At 48.6% G+C, this 18,693-nt stretch overlaps 1 protein-coding gene across 8 annotated transcripts; it reads left to right on the top strand.

Moving 5' to 3' along the window:
• The first annotated feature begins 1,517 nt into the window (after positions 1-1,517).
• DUS1L (dihydrouridine synthase 1 like) lies at positions 1,518-17,243 on the top strand. 8 transcript variants are annotated; one of them, XM_082326792.1, is made up of 15 exons: positions 1,804-1,884; positions 2,153-2,277; positions 3,842-3,904; positions 4,273-4,381; positions 5,308-5,358; positions 7,111-7,223; positions 7,978-8,060; positions 8,206-8,309; positions 9,274-9,418; positions 10,043-10,139; positions 10,503-10,591; positions 11,403-11,569; positions 12,126-12,163; positions 14,277-14,352; positions 16,971-17,243. In XM_082326792.1, exons 2-15 carry the CDS (start codon positions 2,272-2,274, stop codon positions 17,144-17,146), a joined length of 1,317 nt encoding a protein of 438 aa, XP_082182918.1. In that variant the 5' UTR covers positions 1,804-1,884; positions 2,153-2,271; the 3' UTR covers positions 17,147-17,243. The 8 variants fall into 8 exon arrangements, with proteins under 8 accessions (XP_082182912.1, XP_082182915.1, XP_082182913.1 ...); XM_082326786.1 differs by lacking the exon at positions 2,153-2,277 and having other exon boundaries at positions 1,518-1,884; XM_082326789.1 differs by lacking the exons at positions 2,153-2,277; positions 16,971-17,243 and adding an exon at positions 16,849-16,959 and having other exon boundaries at positions 1,518-1,884.
• Positions 17,244-18,693: the final 1,450 nt, after the last annotated feature.

Below are 18,693 nucleotides of genomic sequence, written 5' to 3'. Positions count from 1 at the left end.
TGAAGATCAGACACCTTGCCAGCAAGTTGGGGTTGAAAGAAAGAAAGAAAAAAAAAAAAAAAAACACCAAACAAAAAAACCACCTGGAGCAGCTGCATAAGAGGAAAGGGGAGTGGTGGAGGAGGCTTGGAGAGGCTGGGTATTTCAAATCGCAGAACGGGGTGTTTAGGCCTCTGGAAGGTAGCGGAAGATGGTAGAAAAGAATCAGAAAAGCTTGAAGCTTAGCTATTTCTTGCAGCAGGGTTCATCACAGCCGTGAGTGCTAGAAAGTTGGGGAGGGGGAAAGAAACGTGGGCTTTGACGGTGAACTTGAACTGTGAAGGCTGTCAATGCACAGGCTCTAACAGGCTTGCTGAAAAATTGGACTACATGTGGAACCCTGCTTAGGCTCTGGTGCTTTGTTGGGGTGTGTAATGGTTTTGTTTGAGGTGTTCCCCTTTTGAAGAAACGACGTCTAAAGCCCTGTGACTGAAGTTACATTGATGATTTGACTGGAGTAGCGATGCAGCGGTTTTGACGTTCTGGAAGGTACCGGCAGATGAGAAGAGGAAATCCCCCGCTGTGCTCATCCTGGCGGTGGTCAGTAGCTTTATAAAATGCTGCTGAATGAACGGTTTTGTCATGCATGTTGTTATTTTTGGTTCAGCCAGGTGGATTCAGGATGAGAGGAAACGGGCTCAAGTTGCGCCAGGGGAGATTTAGATTAGATATTAGGAAAAATTTCTTCATGGAGAGCGTGGTTGGGCATCGGAACGGACTGCCCGGGGAAGCGGTGCAATCACGGTCTCTGGGAGCGTTCAAAAAACGCGTGGATGTGGTGCTTAGGGACACGGGTTGGAGGTGGGCCAGGCAGTTCGGTTACCGGTTGGACTCGATGATCTCGGGGGTCCTTTCCAACCTTTACGATTCCATGATTCTATGATTATTTCCGCCTCTCCGCCCTGATCGTCTGACACCAAGGCCCGGCGAGCCCCCCTCGCTTAGTCCGAGTTCTCCTAACGCTCAACAACCGCTTCACCTTGGCGTCCGTTGGGGACGGAGGCCAAAACGCCAAACCAAAAGCACTTGCGGGGAGGCGGGCGCCGGGGAGGGTGGGTGCGCTGCCAGCCACGGCGGGACGGGGCCGGGCGAGGCCGGCTGCCGCTGCCGAGGCCGTGCGGTGCCGGGCGCGGCCCCGCCGATGGCCGGGGCCTCCCGGCCGGCTCAGGGCCCGCGGGGGAGCCCCACGCACCGCGGGGCCGTGCCCGTTCGCCGGCGGGGAGGCCGCCCGTGGCCGTCGCCACCGAGCCCCGGGCGGGGGGGTCCGAGCACCGGCAGGCGCCGCCGAGGGGCCCGCAGGCTCCGAGCCAGCGCCCGCCGCCGCGGCGGGAAAGCGGCGGAGCGCGGCCCCTCGCCTTCGCACGCCGGCCCGGCGGCCGCCCGGACGCTTCCGCGCAGCGCCGCGGTTTCCGGAGGGGACGGCGCGCAGCTGCACTGCTGGGCCGGCCGGAGCGGGATGGCGGTGGTACCGTCCGGTCGCCCCGCTGCCCTGCCAGGGCCCAGCGATCGCGCCCGCCTCCGGGCCTCAGGCGGCGGCTGCGAGCCCCGGTACGGCGGCGCGGGGCGGCAGCTGCCGCAGCGCTGCGCGGGCGGGCGGGCGGGAGAGAGATGCCGAAGCTGCGCGGGGAGGCCTTCTGGAGGGAGACGCTGCGGAGCGCCCACTACGTGGTGGCGCCCATGGTGGACCAGAGCGAGCTGGCCTGGAGGCTGCTGAGCCGCCGCCACGGCGCCCAGCTCTGCTACACGCCGATGCTGCACGCCCAGGTCTTCCTCAGGGACGCCAACTACCGCCGGGAGAACCTCTACGGCGAGGCCTGTCCCGAGGACCGCCCGCTCATCGTCCAGGTGAGCATCGCGACTGCCCGCGGGCCGCCGGGACCCCCCCCCCCCGGCCCCCGGCCCCCGGCCCGGCCGCTGCGCTCCCGGAGCGGCGGCGCCGGCCCGGTCGGCCCTCGGTCGGCCCCGGCGCCGGCCCGGTCAGCCCTGGCACCGGGAGGAGCTCGCCCGGGGTTCACCTCGCGGTGCGCTCTTGGGTGACGCCGCAGAATCACGTCAGCATTGCCAAACGCACCCTCACCCTCGTCACCCACCCCGTTTGTGTCAACAAATGCAGACGTGTGCCAAACGCGCACGAGTTCAAGCTGGTCGGTCTCACCCAGATTTTAAAGTGGTTACATAGGATGACAGAAATCTCATTTTCTTCACCTAAACGCCGCTAACAGTACTTAGCTCATGAAGGTAAGTGTGGTTTTCTGTTATCCCTTGTCTAGCAAAGAGGATTTGCTGCCTTAACCACAGGGGCCTGAGCACTAGGCTTCTCACAGGGCTTCAGTCCTCTGCACCTTGTCTTTAGAGATAAATCGCAGCTGGTCTTCTAGAGGCAAGGGTTGTTCCAAATCTGGTACCGCTTAGGGAGGATCACAGGTTTTTGAACAGTTCTCTGAACCAAGAGCTCAGTGCTTAGCTGTAGAAAAAGGACGCAAGGAAGACAGGACGCACTTTTAAGCTTGCGTTGCTTCTGCTGCTTGAGTCCTGTGTGAGGTTCGGGTACTTCCCTCCGCTCCATCCCAAAGAGGGAGAGGGGCCTGGAGAGCTGGGGAATGATGCAGGGAAGGACAGTCGGCGCAAGCAGAGGAACGGTGTGATTTCCACATCTGGAGCAGTTAAATGGACGAGGACTCTTCACCCTGGAAGAGAAGTGTCTCCCCTGACTGAGGGGAGAGATGGGAGAGGTCCGTGAAAGTATGGCTGGCTTGAAGGTGGCGACCGGGAAACAAGAGTGCCGAGTAAGCGTAGTGATAGTTACAAACTGCGGAATTCATTGCTGCGTACTGGATGCTGACAGATTGCATGAGTTTAGAAAGCAAATGAAGGAAAACTCTGTTGAGGGTCATTAAGTGCAGGAAACACCACTTCTGCTTCCAAAGTCCTTGAAGACGCTTTCCAGCTTCTGCTGTTCCCTAGGCATCTGTTGTTGACCGTTATCGGAGCAGGATGAGGCGGACCTTGGTCTGTCTCAGTACAGCTTTGTTTTCCGTGGGAGGTAGTGTATTTTGCCACAGAAAAATACAGGTGGCGGAAATTTAAATAGCCTTAGAAAGCTGTAAGCCTTTTCAGCACAGATCTTCAGCTCAGTAAGCTGCGTGTTCTGAACAGTGCCAGCTACTGTGAGCTTGCTGGATTATCCTTTTTCCCACTGGCCCCTATAGGACATAAGGCGCAGAACTAACTAGATTGATCTTTGGATGGACCTGCTACAGCCATCCGTGCCGAGGTCTGCAGTAGTTCTGGGCAGGCCTGGGTTTTGGGCACGGGCTCTTGGAACCGGATTAGGCAGAGGTGCATCTGAGCCCAGCCTGCTCCGGGGGCTTCGTTTGCTGTGTAAAAGCCCTCACTGCCGTGGCTTGGTTGGAGGCTTTCCGTTGTTTCAGTCACCTCGGAGAAAGCAAATGCCTTTTCTGGTTTTAGTTGGTGTCAGCCATAATTTATGTAGTGCTGTAGGGTGTAAGTAACAGCTTCTGCTCATATGTTTTTGAGTTCAAATCCATATTATTTAAAGATGTAATGGCATTGGGGTTTGTTGATAATGAATTTTAGAAAATCTGTTTAAAAGCGTAAACGAGAAGAATAGTCTGGCTCTGTCCTCTTCAACAAAGCAGTTTCAAATTAACCTAATTTTTCTTAATAAATTGATTTTTGCACTGTGCTTTAAATGTAATATTAATTTTATTTAAGACTGAGTATTTGACTAACAGCCCAATGTGTCTGTTTCACACTCCACGCTAATGTGAATTCATTTTAGAGGCAGTGGTGCTTATTGGTGTCTACAAAGTGTGAATTGTCTCAAGAGGCAGAGGCACCACAGGTAACTCTTTCCTTCTGCACCACCTTTATGTATTAAAATGCTACAGCTGCTTGTTCTACAGGGGATTTTAAGAGTTGTTCCCTCTTGTTCTTGGGTACTACGTGTAAAATATTCTACAGATATTTCTTTGCCTCTTGAATGCTCATCTTTCTCATTTTGTCATTTGAAGGTTGAGGATCTTTAGCTGGTAAGTGTCACAGTTTTTGTTTGTTGGGTTTTATTTGAGAAACGGTGTTTGCTGTTATTAACTGTGCCTATTATGCCTGTTTTCTGTAGCAAGTAGTTGCTTCATAACTATGTCGTAACGTGTTGTCAGTCCTTGAAGAAAGCTATTGCCTGATGATTCCATTTTTCTTTGTCTTTCTCAGTTCTGTGCCAACGACCCTGAAGTGTTTGTCCAAGCAGCACTGTTGGCTCAGGATTACTGCGATGCCATAGACCTAAATTTAGGTTGCCCCCAAATGATCGCAAAGAGAGGTACGTGCAAATCTGACCCCTGGATACCCAGAGAAATGGCATGTTTCGAATGCCAACGGTGGCCATAAAACATCAAGAGGACCAGCTTAGGCCTGGGAGGGGGGTGGCTGCAGTACCTGCAGTACTGCTGAAGTCAGACTTAGTTACACGCACTTTAACAGGTAATGCTTTGTAGTACCTAAAGCAAGAATTAGATATACTAATAATTAATTCCAGCTTCTCTTGAGCGACACCTCTTGTGTCTAGAATATCCTTCAGAAAAAGTATTTTTAGGAAGAGCTTGATCTTTGTGATCTCAGTTGTTCAAACCGCCTAATTTTGCAAAACTGCATTGAAAATTATATCATGCAGGCACTTAGCGTCCCCTCTTTCCTCGATACTTGCACAGAGTTTATTCACATTAGCGTATAAGAGGATAACACCTGCTGAATCCCTTAAAGATATTGCAAAGATAGCTGTGTTTGAAAACCAGAACCAGGGTTTGAAAATTTTGGATCAGTTAGGATGTTGAGGAAAGATTTGTTCAGTAACTGCCCATTCCTCTTCTAAAATGTCTTTCAGGGACTAATAGGAAATGATCAGTGGTGTACAGGGCAAATAGGTCTTTCAGTCTGATCAGGTTTTATCCTGAAGGGAATTTTTAAACACCCCTGAAAGTTGGACTTTGAGCTGCCAGCGTCAACACACCAGCCTTAGGGAGCAGCAGTGAAAGCAGGGTGCGGGGATTCAGTGTTTATCCTGTAAATCTAGGGTGGCATGGGGAACCGAATGATCCAACTCTTCCAGTTTGGGCAGGACAGAGCAACTCTGTTTCTGGCAGTGAGGCACATGAGTGTCTGGATCTTTGTATGTGAACATTTATGAAAGCTGTATACTTCAGAATCTTACTCTTCTGTACAAGTCTGTCGTATGCTATTTTATTATAGGTCACTACGGAGCGTTCCTGCAAGAGGAGTGGGACCTTCTTCAGAGAATGAGTAAGTCTTTAGAGGGGCCTCACTTCAGAGAGGCTTCACTTTCAGAGGGAGTGGGGTGAATTCATTACTGAGAGGAGGTCTAGGGATTTGGGGGGAGAGGAGGTGCAGCATGTTTCTTTGGGGAGGGTTGTGTTTGGGTGGGGTTTTTTTGCCTTTCTTACTGTATTCCAGTGGCACCCTCAAGAGACTTGGTGGTATCCCACTACAAACTCATGCTAGATCTGCTAAAAGACTTCAGTACCTGAAACAGATTTTAGGTGAAAGTGAGTTAATGAAGTCCCAACCTAATGATGGCTTAGTGGCTCTCCAACTCTAGAAACAACAGAACTCCCAGTGCCTTACTTTTTTGACTTTGAAGTTCTCGGGTGCCAGGAGTTGTGTTTCTGCTTGAAGCCACAGTTGCCCTTTTCTGATCATCTCAGCGTACTCTGCCCACACCATAGCAAGTTATGCCTCTCTTCTCCAAATGTGTGTAGGATGTTTTCAGACTATCAGTAGCAGTTGTGAACAGTATCATATTTTTTTAAGAAATACATTCAGAACTGATGTAAAAAGCAAGGTTTTGGTCCTTGTGTACAGCTGAGAATGCACCTTCACCCCACTTCAAAGCAAGTGTCTGAACCGTGAAGTTAAAGAGTCTTTCTTCTGTTTGCGTTCCCTGTCGTCCAGGGAATCTTGAATGATGTTTGACACGAAGACACTGCTGAGAACCTGGAAGGACAGACAGTGCTTCCCTGCCCAGCATGTAGTGTGGTTGTTAGGGCACTTTTCTTAGGAGTGAACGATGCAAATCAGAACAGCCTCAAGGTGAGAAGAGAACCAGGTCATCTAGTTGGATGAGAACCCAGGCTGTCTAGTAAGAGAGCTGTCTTATTAGGCTATTGTATAAAAGGTGGGCAAAGCTTCCTCTTCCTCCTTCTCTGCCAGCCTTCTTTAAAATGAGAGAGTACTGTTTTCTGCTTGCACCTGTACGCACCTTGCTTGCTCCTTTGAAAGGGTGATAGGACGTACCTACCATTAGAGCTTCTGGGATTTGGATTAGAAGAAAGCAGGTGACTTCCTACATTATACATCCAAGCTCTGGGAGAGAATTTCAGGCATGCCATTGCTCCGTGTTTTCTGTTGGCTGTCTTCGTTAGCTCTCTTTTTAGTAGTTTTCCGATTCCACGCACTGTGTAAAGACTGTGGGAGTTTAACATCTTGTTCTGGATTTCCCCCTGACTCCGTAACCTACATGTACGACTTAACTGGGTCCACAGCCTACCTCGGTTGCTAAGCCTCTGCTCGCCGTGGAGAAAACTCTACTTGTCATGATTATTTGGGTGATAATTTGGAAAGAAGCAAAGGATCTCTTGTAGGAAAGGTAGACAAGCGAGTGTTAATGTTGTTGGCAGAGCAGGAGGAGCACAATACCCTGTGACGATAGTAAACCTGTATCAACGATTAAAATTTGAGGGGGGTGGTCCTTGGAAGTGAAGGTTTGATGCAGTGGAAACGTTAGGGTTATTAATGCTGACTATTTTATGCCTTCTTGTTAGAATGCAGATTTTGTGCGTCATGTTTTACTATTACTTGATTAACCTGTGCAATAAGGATTGCAGAGGACATTGCTGATTGTTTAAGCTGTGAGAACTGCATAGCGTTAACTTTTCAGGCTTTTTCCGTACCACACCCAGTATCAGATCTTGAGGAGAGTAGGCACTTTTCATAGCATTGTGCAGCCCACTTACCTGTCTTTTCAATCTTTCCCAGTTTTACTGGCTAACGAGAAGCTCTCTGTTCCCATCACATGCAAAATCCGCGTTTTCCCAGAAATTGACAAGACAGTGAAGTATGCACAGATGCTGGAGAAAGCTGGCTGCCAGGTAAGGAGGCAGCTGCTCCCTCGGCTCTCGCACTGGGCACGTCTCTCTATATAAAGCATCTGATGACCAGATCTTGGTGTACTCTGGAGGTGAATAGGCTACGTTGGTTTACAGACAGAGAAAACGGGATGCAGAGAGATTGTATGTATTCGCAGTCACAGGCAGCGGGTCGGTAGTATGATACGGAAGACATCATGACTTCAGAGTCTCTCTTGTAATCATGGCGCAGTGGGGCATCCTTCACTGTGGCTGAGCGTCTCAGTCTAACGTAGTGCTTCAGGAGGCAGTGTGAATGCATGAAATCCACAGAAAAAACCAGTATCAAAGATGGCCACCGCTAGTGAAGAAACAGGCAGCCTTCTAGGATTTAACTCCAGTTAAACTGGAAGAGAGGGTCTGTAGTTAGAGCCAGCACTGACAGTATTCAGGCCTTCTGCTGAGGAGCAAGCCAGATCAATCCATCACAAATTCCAAAGTGAATCACAGATGGGAGCCAGTGCAGTAGGAAATGTGTAGGTTCTCCCAAGATACGATCTTGTCATGCTGTGGAATAGCAAGCTGAAAGAAGCCCAAGACCGTGCCATGGTAGGTGAGCTGTTGATACCGTTCTGTGATACCAAAGTCCCTGCGCTTTGAAGTAGCCGTGGGAATTCAGTGGCATCCACGAAGTGTATGGGGTGAAAGGAAATTTTTGTCAGTGGATTTGTTCCAGTGGTTCATACACGTGAAAAGTAAATGTGACTTTGTCTTCTAGCTGCTGACTGTGCACGGCCGTACTAAAGAACAGAAAGGACCGCTTGCTGGCGTGGCATCTTGGGAGCACATTCAAGCTGTCAGGTTAGTGAGCAGTACCAATCCTAGTGGGTTTCTGCTAACAGGCATTGAAGAGCAAACAAATTTGTGTGACAGGAGTAGAATTTCTGGGTTGACTCTAAACATTCTAATTCTCAATTTTATGCATCTGTTTTATTCACTGGTATAGAAAAGCTGTGAGCATTCCTGTATTTGCAAATGGAAACATCCAGTGTCTCAGTGACGTGGAAGAATGTATCCGTAAGACGGGAGTTCATGGTGTCATGAGCGCAGGTAAAGAAAATGAACTTTTACTCATAATAGATGAGAATACGAACTATTTCTTACTCTCTTAGCAGCCCCATATACATTTATTAAAAGCTTACGTCAGACTGACTGGGTGAAGAGATTTGATTGAAAGCTGAGCGGCCATTCTCTCCCCTCTTATACTGCCCATCTCCAGGAGTCACTTCAGATTTGTAAGAATTGTTATGTTGGACTTGTAGTACCATTGAGTGGAGAGCTCAAATCTAATTCCTGGACAAAGGCATATGGGACTCCTGTTGTTCTGGAATATTTTCATGACATCTGTTAATTAATGGAATGGTTTTTGAATGGATCCTGATGCAGTAAGCGCATCCACTGATGAATGTTCCTGCCGATGGTTCATGTTGGTTTGGGACAAGAAAGAACTGGCATAGCTTCCTACAGGAAGAGCTAGGATAGACATCAGAAAAAGCTTCCAATCACTCGGACAGTTAAAGCAATGAAACATTTTCTGGGAGGTTGTAGAATCTTATTTTTAGAAAATACTGGTTAACAAAAGGCTTGTGAAGCTAGTAGAGAGAAGCAGAGTGAGAAGCAGTATCTGTAAACTTGGGGCAGACAAACGTGAATACAGACGTAAGGGAAGACACCCGGTGTCCAAGTATTTAACCACTGGGCAACAAAAGCAGTGATTTCTCCATTTATTCATTTTTTTTACTGTCTTGGTGTCAAGATTGGATGCCTTTCTGGAAAATGTACTTTAATTAGATATGAGCTATTTGGCTCAATTAAGAATTGTGTAGTGAAATATAGCATCCTGAGGTCAGGCGAGAGTTTTATGGACCCTCTGTTCCTCTCTGTGAGTACGTGGCTGATGTGTCTGTGACTGGCTGGTAGAAGCACAACAGAGCTGATCAAGCTGCAGAGCCTAGATTTTGTTTTCTGTTTCAATCCTGAAATGAAAGTTTGAGTATTTCTTTTCATTCCCTAGAAGGTAATCTTCATAACCCAGCTTTGTTTGAGGGCCGAAACCCATTGGTGTGGGAGATGGCTGAGGAATATCTGGAGATAGTGCAGAAGTACCCTTGTCCATTGTCTTATGTTAGGGCTCATCTCTTCAAGCTCTGGCATCACACGTGAGTATCTCCAGAGAACTCTTCATGTTTTCAGGGCTCATCCTGCTTAGCAAGTGTCTGGCTTTTCTGGACAAGGATTTGTTTGGCCGGAATTAGTATGCTGCAAGGTTTTCTTTCCTGGACCTGGCTGGAGAGAATGTGGGCTGAGGCCTTTACCCTTCACTGCGCGCCTGGGAAACAGGGCATGGGGAATGACTGAGTTACCACGAGATGAGCTAGGGCACGAGCTCACAGCGCATCAGCTACCGTGTGCTAATCGCCCGTACGCACACATGCGCTTCGTGGCAAACACGAGCTGATGAACTCGGTGTTCGTTGCGAGGCCAGCTGTCTTGCATTTATTGTGGAGTAGGAGCACGGCCACGGGCAGTTGCGGAGGAGCAGCTGATGCACTGTACGTTCACGTTAGCTTATCTCGAAGTACCTTGGTTGTGTGCCAAGTGTTTATTTGGAAAAGAGGAGCAGGTATGTGTGCTCGTCTCTGGACTTAGAAGATAAGCTTCTACCAAAAAGGGAAATGCAGCAAGAAAAATCTATAAAAAGCTTTTATAAAGACATTTTGAGTTGATCTCCTCAGTCTAGCAATAATGAATAAATATGACTTGATGTTTGGGATTTGCCTCAGGCTTCAAGTTTACCAGCAGCTGCGTGAAGAATTAGCAAAAGTGAAGACTCTAGAGGGCATTGTAGATGTCAACAGGGAGCTGAAGCTACGATGCCAGGTACCAAGATGGGCCCTAATCTCCCAGAACAACCCTGTCTGCACTTGGTGGGAGCTTACGTGTATGTCATGCAGTTGATGTCTGTTAGCCACAGCGTTAGAACTTTGTGGCTTGCCAACCTTGATATTGGTAGTTTGCTACAGTAGCAGCCCCTTAAGCCTGAACAGCTTTACACGGGGTAAAGTTGATTTAGGAGTTACAAATTTGCTTCATTTCATCTGTCTTAGTCGGGTTTTTTTGCGTATATTCAGCTGTCAGTAACTGTTAGTTTAAATTCCACTTTGTAGTTTCCCGGAGTTTGAAGTATTATTTAGAGTATTTCCTGAGAACTCCAGGAAAACTGACTGTAACTCTATGCTGCAGGAAGAAATAGCTAATCAGAAAGAAGGAGAAAAGCCAAAAGAAGGGTTGCCTTTTTTCCACTGGATCTGTCAGCCATACATCAGGCCAGGGTGAGTTCTCTATTCGAACACGGACAGGTACCCTTAGGCCTTTCCCACCCATGCCGTCAGTACAGAGCCATCCGGTTCTGTTCTAGGAGCTTACGTTCACTTGAAAATGAGTGAAGGCTTTGGATCATTTTTATTTGGGTTTGGTTTTTTCCTGGTTATTGCTTTGTTCGTGGGGATGTTGCTCATTGTATGCATCTTCTCCTTCAGACCCTCCTCAGGTTCTCTCTCTCTCTAAAGTAAAAAGCGAGAATTGCACTGCAGCTGAGAAAGAAAGAGAACCCGACGTGCCACAGATGTGCTACCTGGCAGTACTTTATTGTTACACGTAACGTGAACTTTGCTGGTAGCTGCCAGGGTAGCAAAGATGGGAACTAAACTGTATTCTGTAAAGGATGCTTGTGTTGTATGGACAAGCTTTACAGATAGCTTATTCCCTTTCTGTTGTGCAAATCGGGCTGAAGAAGAGAACGAGCATGTCAAGATTAATACTTCAGTAAATACTTAAGTAAATTAAGTAAATACTTAAGTAAAACCTGGGAATAACAGGTTAACAGGTACCTAACTAATTTAACTGGCCAACTTTCATTGACTTCCCAGCCGACATACGACAGCGTGTCTGTTATTAACAGCCAGCGTTAACAAAAAAGTAAGGTTTTTCTATTCACTTCTAAGGGCAATGATGACACTTCTTTGTAATTTAGCCGTGATAGAAGGGCTTACAGTTCACCCAGATTTCTGTAAACCGGAACAGTGGCCAGGGAACAGCCGCTTCTTCCCTTCAGCCAGCTTAGGATGGTATTCGCTGTTTCAGGCCAAAGGAGAGGTGCAAGGAGAATGGAGCCAGTGGGACTGAAAAAGGCGTGCGAGGGAAACGCGCCCTGGAAGAGGAGGAAGATGGAAATTCTGAGCTTCTGTCAAAGAATAAGCAAAAAAAGAAGCTAAGAAATCCAAATAAAAGCTTTGATCCATCTTTAAAACGTAAGTTCCGCTTATTGGCATAAATGCGTGGAAAGTTGCTGACACCATATTTGGCATAAATTGCCGCTACTTTATTTTCCTTGTTTATGTAATTGTAGAAACTTCTTTAAAAAGAGGGGGGATTATCGGGAAATTTTGGTAGTAGGCAGTGTGATTCAAATTATGTTCATTAGTAAAGAAAACAAGGATCAAAGAAGTAGGTCACTGATCCACTATAAGCATCTTTTTAGGATCAAAATGCTTTACAAACTAAATTGTAGCTGTCACTAGTATTTGAAATGGAACTTTCATATGCAGTTCAAGCAGATGTCCTCCTCTTTTACACTTGACTTGAGGATTAAAATTTTCTGTGTTTGGATTTAACTTAGAGGCACTTAAAAAGTCAAAGTTTCTTTACCTTTGCCCTGTTCTTTGAGGTACTGTATTTTTATTTCAGAAAAAGAGTTTCTCTCTGGCTAGAAAAGCACCAAGCTTTGTCTGACCCTGATTTTTTTTTTCACTTTACTTCTTCCATATAAAAATACCATTGCTGAAATCACGTCTCTCTCTTTTCCAGCCAAATATGCAAAATGTGATCAATGTGGAAACCCTAAGGTAAGTCAGTGCCAGTGTCCGTGAAAGCATTTCCGTGAAATGGCTCACCTTTCCAGGTCCCCTCCAACCCAAACTGTTCTGTGGTCCTGTTCTATGATTCCAACCCCTGAGGCAGGTCCATGGCGGTGTCCGGTAGGGCGTCCGTACCGAGTCAGGCTGGTAGGTGGGGGGGAAAGAAGTCCATACTTAGGCAAAAGCCTCTTAATTATTAACTGTAACCAGTCTCTGAGGTGAAGGTGCTGCACAAACATCACTAACATATGTAGGCTTTTTGATATCATTTGCCTTCCTTTCCAAAAAAACGCAGCCTTACTGCTGCTGAGGATATTTATTGCTAAGACAGTTGAGCGAGTTAGTTAGCTAGATGAACTTCCCAAGATCTCTTGGAACCAACTCTCCAAACTGCCAGTAATTACACGCGTATATTGTACTGCGAAATTCAAAACAACCCCGCTCTGACGAGGCTTAGCGGTGGGTGGGGGTTTTCTGCAAGCACTGAGAATTTGAATAAGTGGTACGGTTGTTGGTGTCTGGCCTCTGAACACCATCGCCGTGCAGCCTGCAGCGGGTGTCGGGCAGCAGTCTGCAGCGCGGGGGCCTGGTGGTTTTGCATCTATGCCCTTCATCAGAATGAGCACCTAGGCACTCCTGGCTCTTTTTGCTAGCAGATTAACATCAACTTTCACCACCAGCAGTGTTAAACAAGCCAGCTGGTTTCCAGGTTGTGTGTAGCAGAGATGTATTTGAAACGTTATGTATGAAAGTTCAAATATTTGATATTTGAAAAGAGTTGATTGGGTTTTTGTTTGGTTGGGGTTTGTTTGTTTGTTTTCCCTTGGGGTCCATAGCTGTTTCCTTGACAGGGAGATGTTGCTGAGTGTATTTATTGCTGCTAACATAGCTGTGCACGCAGACGTACGAGCAGGGTGTAAGAGGCAAGGCATACTTTTGTGTTCTAGCTGAAAAAAAATAGCATTACAGCTCTGGGGCGCCAGGGACCCAGGCATGGGGTGGTGCGCTCTTTTGTAACACGGTTCTAGCACTGTAGAAAGAGCAGCCAGCCAGGGAGCAGTTTGGAGCTGCAGCTACAGAAGAAAATGGTTTTTCTTGCTGTGTTCGTTATTGGGAAAACACTGAGCGGTCACCTGGCCTGCTTGCAAAGCCATCCTGCTTCAGCGCTAAGCCAGGCGACGCGGCTCGCTGTGTCAGCCGTCGCTGTCTGAGTTAGGCTCAGTTTTGTTTTGCTCTTACATCAGTGTCATGTTGCAGGCAGCCCTTGCGCTCTTGTGACCGGCCCTGGTTTGGTTTTGGTTTTCCCTAGATCCTATGTTTCTAAGCTATGTCGTGGAATGGGGGAGGAAAAAAAAAAAACCAACAACAACAACAACAAAAAAAACCCACCAAAAAATGTCAACCGGGGCTCCCTAAACATAAAGGAATTTTTAATTGGGGCAGAGGGAGACATGCCGAACAACACAACCCCACTTTCCCAGCTGATCACTGAGCACCTGCGAGCCAAGCCCCACGGGCCCGCAGGCAGCCCAGCCACGTTGCCAGCTAGCCAAGACTCAACTGCTGCTCTCCGCTAAGCACCATACTTTAGGTTTTAATATATACTCAGGTATAGTTTAAGCTTCAGGTAGGGACGTAATTGCCGTGGTGACATTTATTTGAGGCATAGCTACAGATGGCAGCCAGGTGTCGGGCACGGCGTTTGACCTGCTACTTTAGCAGAGGCGTACGGCCAGCTCAGCTGCAGCAGCTCTCGCGGGGCTTGCTCCACGCTGCCCGCGGCACTTGCCTGCTGCCGGTGTGCGCCTCGGGCTGCCCAGCCGCGTGACGGTGTTGCAGAAGTGGAATGTGGAATTTTTTTGGTTTGTTTTGGTTCAGTTTTTGTTCTCTGCATACGAACAGCTGATAGCTGCGGCTCCCCCCAGGAGCTCAGCTCTGTCATCTTCATTAGACCGAGGTGTGACTGCCTAATATGCAGGTGCATGGGTTTTCTCCCAAAGGTCTGAACGTGCAGAGCTGTACTGTTGTTGCTTATTATAGTAAACAATAATAATTTTATTTTCACTGATACAAGCTTCTTTCCACCCCCATCCCAACGCAGGGCAATAAATGTGTGTTTAACATGTGCCGAGGCTGCTGTAAGAAAAGAGCGTTCAAAGAGACGGCCGACTGTCCGGGTAAGTGCCGCTGCCCTCGCGAGATGAGCAAACGTCTCGTCTCCCATGGATATTCATTACTTTAATCTTTGCTTTACGGGGGCGTGTGTTAAAATCCACATACGTAGCTATCTAAAGTTTTAAAAGCCTGCTCTTCCTTCTGCATACGGTATTTCTTCTGCTTCCAAAGCCTTGGGGTGCAGAGTTTCCAGACTGTTCCAGCCCCATTCTTTATAAGGAACGAGCTGTCTGCTGACCAGTGCCCTCATCTCATTTCAGTTTCTTTTCTTTTTTTTCTCCACCCTTGCTTCTTCAGGTCATGGATTACTTTTTAAGACCAAATACGAAAAATCCCTTTCATGGCAGAGTAGTCAAACAGTAATTCAAAAGGCAGAGCTCAGTCGGAGAGGAGCTGTAGCCGTGGGGGAGGCGGCGGCGCTGAAGGAGGCTGGGGACAGCGCAGTGTGACCCTTTGGAGGCGAACAGTTAAGAGCTCCCGCCAGGCCTGCGCTTCCCTGGGCCAAAGAACGCGCCGTCTCCAGCGTGAACTTGTTCCACACGTTTATTTTAAGTTCTGGAAAAGTTTTATTTAAGTAAAAAGCTGCTTACTCAGGGAATTATCCTGCATTTGAAATAAAAAGGATGCAATTGAATTTCTCATGCTGTGTTTTGAAGACTGAAAACTGCATTTTTGGGTGGGGGCAACCTCTGTAGGCTGCCATCACAATCCGCCTCTTGTACGTTCAGTAACTCTTCACGTCCCGTTTTTAATACTGGGGAATAAATTTCTTGTAGTAGGACACCATTCTGGCGCGCTAAAAATAGCAGCATCGGTGACTTCTAACAGAAAATGCGGGACATTTGTCTGAGCTCCAGCAGACCGCGTTTTCAGTGCAGAAAAGAATCTAGCCGTACTTTGAAAACGTGAATGTAAAACTGTAAGAAGTTGCTATAACCACCTTGCGTATTAACAATTATTAGTTTTATACAGTATGATAAAGCTTAACGGTCTCCCATGAGCCAAAGGCTGGGGGAAAATGAAATCTCTATTTTAAGAGAGGGTTGTCTGCAATTACGTGCTGTTACAACCGAGTCCCTGAACCTTTCCCTGCTCAGCGTTTCATAATTATGCGATCATTCCTTCGCCTTCCCAGCGGGTAAGTTCTGGGAGAGGGGTGTCAAAGCCAGATGCAGGCCTACACGTGCGAGACCCCTACCTGCCTTTTACCCTTTTCCCCCGTGGGCTTTGTGTGTCTCCTGGGCGCTCGGTCAGCGTGGCCTTCCAGCGGTCAGCGTGCTGCAAAGAAGGTCAGCAGCCAAAAAAAAAAAATAAATAGCAGTAGTACGCGGCTGTTTAATAGACTGAAGAGCTGGAAGGCAAGCCGTCCCGTGCTTAAGCTAGAATAAGTAAAGCTTAGCTCAGCTTTGACTGTTTATCTCCCCGTGGGCTGTTTTCTGGGTGCAGTTTCCGTCGCTGCGTGCTCGGTGCCCCTGCTCCGGCGCAGGCTGCCGCCTCCTGCAGCTGCCGGCCTCGCTGCAGCGCTGCCGGCGCCGCGCCGAAGGCAGCAGGCCTGTTGGTGCCTTCTGGGCACACGGAGCCTCCCGAGGGGAACAAAGCCGCGCGGCGGCGTGCGGCCTGTAAAACACGCGGTTGGGCTGGCAAAGCTGGCACGTTACGAACGAGCCCTGTGCCGCAGCAGAGCTGCCATCGGCAGGTCTCAAACTACCGCTCCTTCACGGGACGTGGAGAAAAGAGGCAGGGGGAGAGGGGGGACAAAAAAGCCCAAGGGGGGCTGCGGGGGGAATGGGAAGGGGACAGGGCGTGGGGCAGGACCGGCCCAGAGCGACCTGCCTGGCCTGGGTGCTGAGCAACCCTTCGCGCCCATCTAACGCGGCTCGGGCGGCCCCCGAGAGCGCCGGGCTCGGCGGGGCGCAGGGCCCGAGCCCTGCGCTAGCCCCGGACCTGCCTCCGGCAACACAAACCTCTGCTTCGCGTGGCCAGACCAGCAAGAGCTGGCATACATTGACGAGCGTGCCCTGCTTGCTAGACTCAGCACGCCTGGTTTAAGCCAGTAGGTTTGCCTCCGTGGAGGCAGGTTTTATTCATAAGTAGCCTTAACTTTTTGTTTAATTTATTCTAGGCTGGTGCGTAACCTAACAGTTCTCTAACAGCCTACTGCAGCACAGTAACAAGGAATTTTGTTGTGGTCGAGCTGTCAGTTTTGTAAGCAAATAAAGCAAGCAATCTGTCAACAAACTGTCCTCAAAAACCACTGTAGGGCATGTGGTAACGCTTCTGCGTGGATACGCCGTGTTATCACTTCTGGTCTGTAGTTCTGAACAGCCGAGGCTTGGGGGGTTTGGCCGGTACGGGGCCACTTCATTTCACAGAGAGAACAGCTCACCCTGCTTTAGCTGGTGCTGCGCTCTTACGCTCAGCCTGTGCAACAGAACCCCCCAGAGTGGAGCTGCCTTAGGTGCGTACCTTATTTTAAATTTGTATTTAAAATAAAACAGGTCGTCAGCATCAACGCCGGACGTGGTATAGCCGTTTTGAGCACAACCAGGAGGACGGGAGCCAGGAGAGAGACATGGTTTCTTTCCTTGATGCTTCATCTGGCTGACATTTCTTCTTCTAGAATCCCGATTGCAGAGGTTCCTCCTCTGCCTGTCGGAATCGGTCCGATATTCCCGTTTGGAAGTTACGCTGGGGCTGAAAGGAACTGAACAAGAAACCCAGCACCCGGCCTGCATGACGCACTGGCAAAGCGCCCGCTCAGCGCCTAAGAGCCCTTCCCTTGGAAAGGAAAGATGATCAGCAGTCGTAGACCAAACATCAAAAGTGCCTCCAAGGGCAGAAAACAAATGCGGGACCAGGCATTTCTGAAAACAGGGAAGACCCTGCCCTGCCCCACCCCCAATCAAAAGAGGGGCTCGAGACTTTTTGGTTTTTTAATGACAGAAACACAGCACTCAGGAATCAGACGGTAACAGCATGCCCGGCTTATTTCATAAACCATTTTTACCACGTTTTTTTTTTTTGACTTCTCAACAACCATTCCCTGCTTATGCGTGTGTGTGTGTGTGTGTTCGGGCATGCACGTGTACACACGCCCCCTCGAGCCCGGGCAAGACCAGTTTATGTTTCCTAACCTGCCTTACAAACGATGGTACAGTTTACAGCCATGAGGTCATACACGGACTGGAACAGCATGCTGAAAACCGCCCTGCGCTACCAGTAGCTGTAGGCTTATTCAATCCATGGAGAAACGTTCTCATTCAAAGCATGAATAACAGGAGAGCCCAAAGGAAGACAAACAGGTCCCTCAGCAGAGCACCATACGCGAAGCAGAGGCCTCGGCCTGCCGTACGTCAGCCGCCCTTGTGCTCGCTTTCTTCTATTCTGTGTTCAAAGTCTCCGCGCTGTTTCTCCAGGCACCTTCCCTATCACAGCACCGGGCGCACCTTAGTCTCTCGGGCCATTTGTCTACCCCTAGCGAGTTTTTACCTAGCTGTTCCCATTTATTCACACTAAAGCCTCTAGAGCGACCACAAGGGGGAAGAACTTCGTATCCTGGACTGAATGCTGCCTAACGAAGCTTGGTTGAGGGGCTGAAAGAAAGGTTGGACCAGATGATCCTTGAGGTCCCTTCCAAGCTGGGATTCTACGGTTCTATGATAACATTTAGTTGTGTCTTCCTACAGATTATGACAATAAAAGCAGTTCAAAGTCTCCTACTGAGTCTTCCCATTTCATTTGCTCGTTACTTGAACAAAATATTTTCCATGATGTTCTGGGAAAAGCATCTTCCAGCCTTAATCAGCTTGTTAACCAAGACTTTCATAATTTCTGACCACCCTTGTATTCAAATCCAGCTCAGAGGCTAAGCTGCTAGGTGTTACTCTAGCTTGCCTTGTGAACTGGAACGAGCACAGAACCCGAGGGGGAGGCACCGGGTGTGGCATTTACCACCGAGCCCAGTGATTAGTGTGGGAGAACCACGTCTGAAAATGCTCCTCTTTCTTATTTAAAGACGGGAACTGGAAACCACCTCTCCCACCTCCTGTGGAAACAGCCCGCTTCTTCCCTCGCACAGGCATACACTTCAAAGCTCTCGAGTATTCCGAGTTCCCTGGTCTGTTCGAAAAGCCCCTCTTCTAATAAAAAGCCAAGTGTTCGTTATCATGGAATTTCAAACTGCTTACCTGACCCCGTTTACAGTTTCCCAAAAACATCAGAAAGCTCAGTCATTCTCCTGCTCGCTGTACCAGAGAAAATCCACAAAGTCAGAAAAGGCGCTGGCATGAGAAACACCCGCTGTTACAACACAGTAGCGGACTGGTGCGAGGCGAGGGGTCGGG

Source organism: Platalea leucorodia (genome assembly GCF_965183815.1).
Source record: "Platalea leucorodia genome assembly, chromosome: 14".
Lineage (NCBI taxonomy): Eukaryota > Metazoa > Chordata > Aves > Pelecaniformes > Threskiornithidae > Platalea > Platalea leucorodia.
Note: the sequence above shows the minus strand (reverse complement) of the source record. Positions and strands in the feature narration are given on the sequence as shown.

Excerpts from the sequence above, each read along its gene's own strand:
- DUS1L (XM_082326786.1), top strand. The coding sequence starts at position 1,648 with ATGCCGAAGCTGCGCGGGGAGGCCTTCTGGAGGGAGACGCTGCGGAGC. Across the intron at positions 11,570-12,125 it reads CTTTGATCCATCTTTAAAAC|CCAAATATGCAAAATGTGAT; the intron begins GTAAGTTCCGCT and ends TCTCTTTTCCAG. Across the intron at positions 12,164-14,276 it reads ATCAATGTGGAAACCCTAAG|GGCAATAAATGTGTGTTTAA; the intron begins GTAAGTCAGTGC and ends ATCCCAACGCAG.